The sequence below is a fragment of the Acipenser ruthenus genome, chromosome 7 (genome assembly GCF_902713425.1).
Source record: "Acipenser ruthenus chromosome 7, fAciRut3.2 maternal haplotype, whole genome shotgun sequence".
NCBI lineage: Eukaryota > Metazoa > Chordata > Actinopteri > Acipenseriformes > Acipenseridae > Acipenser > Acipenser ruthenus.
This window is the reverse complement of record NC_081195.1, coordinates 1,853,068-1,856,625: the sequence shown is the minus strand read 5'-3', so window position 1 is coordinate 1,856,625 and position 3,558 is coordinate 1,853,068. Positions and strand designations below refer to the sequence as shown.

The window sequence follows — 3,558 nt, the reverse complement described above, 5'->3', positions numbered from 1 at the left end:
GTTTTTATGTTTAGTAGTATGAACTGAATATTCGGATGTATGTTTTAAAATTAATATAAACCATTCTCTTCATTATTCACATGTAGCTTGCAAATAAAGCTTTCATTTTGCCAGTGGGTTGGTTACTTCATTCAGTGGGACACTTAAGTAAAAGTTCTAGTTTCACATCGGACGAGAATTGTGGTGTACCTATCAGGAAGTGACGCTTACATCTACTGTCTTAGAAACAAATTTTGGATTCCTTCTGATTTATTTTATATTGAGATTAAAAACAAAACAAAATGTCGTCTGATTTTGAGACATACGAGCAGGATTTCGGGACCCTGACAGCTGAAATAACGAGCAGGATTGGAAAGATTCCTAAATTGGGCGGAGGTAAGGGAGCAGGGAGCATTGACTTGTGTTAGTCAACAACAACAACAATACAGCTGAACATCTGCGCAACCAAAATTATAATTAGCGCAAAAAATAAAACAAAAAAAAGGTTATAAGCGAAATGTGAGTTGGCAATGCATGTGTGTACGATATGATGGTTAACTGGAAATTCTGATCGCGAGTTTATACATAACAAAAATAAAAATAAAAACAAGCTGTATATTTTTAAAACAACACAATAAACGAATTTATAACGCCTTATCCGTTTACTCGAGTTCTGTTTGAGCTCTTTCTATTCATTTAACAGCTTTACTTTTGTTGTACAGCTGTCTGTAACTCTGTTTAGGCTGCTGTCTAACTCAGCAGGGTGGTGTAAGACTGCAAGTTTTAGGAGAACAAGTGAGCCGGTACATTTCTGTATCACCAGATACAATACATTAAACCATTCCGAAGATACCTGTGCTGTATGTCCCTTGACACAGCTGAGACAGTGTAGCCCTTCAGTCTTTTAAGAGGCATGTGTTTTATGAACTAAGCCCAGGCATGAGCTAATAGAACTGTCAGGATCATGTTGAAATTGTACAGCAAGTACATACAGTAAGGCATCCAGGTTGCTGCAAGGTGACTGGACAATGCAATTGACATTTCTATAGGGGCTTTCATCACACGGAGACAGACACAGACTCACACGCATAATGAATAAACAATTAAACCATTACATTAAAAGCAGCCTAATACCAAATGTAATCAAACACTCTGGTATGTGGTGTACCATGGAGTGTCATTCCGAGAGCTCTATTACTGCTATACCATTTTACAAGACTGAAAACAGTGTTAATTCAAAGCCTTTACAGTCAGGTTTTGAATTTGTCCACAGTCTGCTCTGATGGGAATGACCCAGAAGGTAATGCATTTCTGTTTATTGCACTCACGCTGTTCATATGTGTATAGTATCCAGATTACTGTTACTCATTTGAAAATGTCTGAGTTTGTGAAACCCACAAAGCATGAACTGCTGAGATCTGTAGGCCAATGTGATAAAAATGGACCAACCAGCAAATTGCAGTATTTAGAGGTCAAAAGTGCTATTGAAACAAAGCTAACTAGAGACCTCACAAAATTCAACATGGTGTGCTACACATGTTAACCTATAGGTGGGGTTCAGGGGGCGGAGCTAGGCACCAATAACCTATCATCTGCTGTCATCAATTAAATCTACCTTATTTAAACATTAGTCACCTCTACCTCGCTGTCTTGTGTTTTTTCGTTTTTGGCTTAAAACCTAAGCGATTTCAAGACCCATCTACTTTTGCGTACCTCAATAATGGAGTACTTACAGCAGTTGTCATCGGATTCAGAGGATTCCCAGGATTTTCTGTCATTAACAGATCATTCTCCTTCAGTTTCAATCCAGGGTCCATCCAGTCTCCGTTTTTTCTCCCCTTCTGGTATTTCAGTTACATCTGATCAGGCTCCTGATCAGGCTCTCGACCAGGTTCCAGTTCAAATGTTGCCTACCGTTCCTGCCACCCAAACATCGAATCTGCGGCGATCCAAGCGTCTTCGGCCTCAGGACGCCCCTCCGGATCGATTGTTTTGGAAGGACTGGCCCATGAATAAATTGATAAAAACCCTCCTTAAAAACGGTAATGCAATTCCGGCAGGGAGTGATAGAGAGTCTCTTTTCATTCTCTATTGCAATTCAGTCTCAGCAGAACCAGTCTTTCCTCCGAAAAAACATAATCAGCCGCGCCCAGCCATTCAGTGTCCTAAAACAGACAGCAGGCAGTCTATTCCGGATCTAACCACCCCCACAACTAGCACCGCTAACCAGCAGCCAGCCATTGAAATCCAACATTCGCAAATATTCAACGAGATAAAATCATTTATGCAGCCTTTTTCCGATACTCTATCTTCTGTCAGTTCTCAACTGTCGGATCTAGAAAAAAGGGTGTCTATTATGGAACAGGGAAAACAATCTACAGGGCAGTCATTAATTTCAGCATCAAATACTGCAGCGCTGCCTACAGCTTCTTCCGGTCCAGCCCTAATTTCAGCCAGCGAAGCAGATTCTCCAATTTACAACCTTGCTACCGCATCTACATACGGATCCTCCTCTCCAACGGCAGCTAGACTATATCTCCACAAATCAGACGTATCATTCTCGAAGGTAAGGACATTAATCTTGTTTCACTATTAATGACGACTTCGGATTTCTTGGACTATAGAGTAGTCGATTGTGGAGAATTGTGAAAAATCTTTATTCAGCGACTCAAGAGCCACAATCAGTGCAGTCTCTCATCGAAAAAGAAATTAAAAAAGGATTTATAGTCGGTCCATTTTTAGCTCCTCCTTTTCCAGTATATAGAATTAATCCTATCGGTATTGCCACGAGGAAAATGTCAGGAAAAAAGCGTCTCATTATTGATTTATCAGCACCACGGGGGTCAAGCACCAGCAGCATTAACTCATTAATTCCCCAAGATCAATTTTCCCTGCATTACATCACTATTGCAGACACAATACATTCAATTAAATTAGCAGGTCGTGGTTCCTGGTTAGCAAAAGCAGATATATCAGACGCATTTAAAGTAATGCCAATCCATCCTTCTCTCCGTCACCTGTTTGGCATATGCTGGGAAGGGAAGTTTTATTTTGCCACTCAATTGGCTTTCGGCTGCCGCAACAGCCCGAAGATATTTGATACCCTGTCGGAAGCATTATGCTGGATTTTTCTTAATGTCTATCATGTCCCATTCTTGCTCCACTTGCTGGACGATTTTTTAGTAATTTCTCCTCCTTCAGATGCACCAGCAGAAGCGATTTCCAATCTTAAAAGCTTATTTTCTGAAGTTGGAGTTCCGCTTTCAGAAGAAAAATCAATCGGTCCCCTTCATTCTTTGGAATTCCTTGGAATCATTCTAGATACAGAAAAGTTTGAAGCCCGCCTGCCTGAGTCTAAACTTAACCATATTCGTTTGCTCATACAGGATTTTCAGATCAGTAAAACAATTAAAAAACGGGCACTGCTTTCATTTCTGGGTTACTTTAATTTTGCAATACGTATCATTCTACAGGGGAGGACGTTTATATCTCGGCTGCTAGCGCTGGCATCAACAGAAAAAAAATTGGACTCCTATTTAAATATCTCTTCAGAAGCTAGGAAAGACATTAAAATGTGGT

At 40.2% G+C, this 3,558-nt stretch overlaps 1 protein-coding gene across 4 annotated transcripts in view; it reads left to right on the top strand.

Annotated features, from left to right (window-relative positions):
* Positions 1-143: 143 nt before the first annotated feature.
* The window catches only part of LOC117416071 (vesicle transport through interaction with t-SNAREs homolog 1A-like), a 119,558-nt gene continuing 116,143 nt past the window's right edge, over positions 144-3,558 (top strand). For 2 of the 4 annotated variants that reach the window (XM_034027110.3, XM_034027107.3), the window contains exon 1: positions 146-375. In XM_034027110.3, coding sequence (XP_033883001.1) covers positions 282-375 — 94 coding nt within the window. In that variant the 5' untranslated portion in view covers positions 146-281. Of the gene's footprint in view, positions 376-3,558 lie in introns of all 4 variants that reach the window. The other 2 variants (XM_034027109.3, XM_034027108.3) reach the window with 2 other exon arrangements.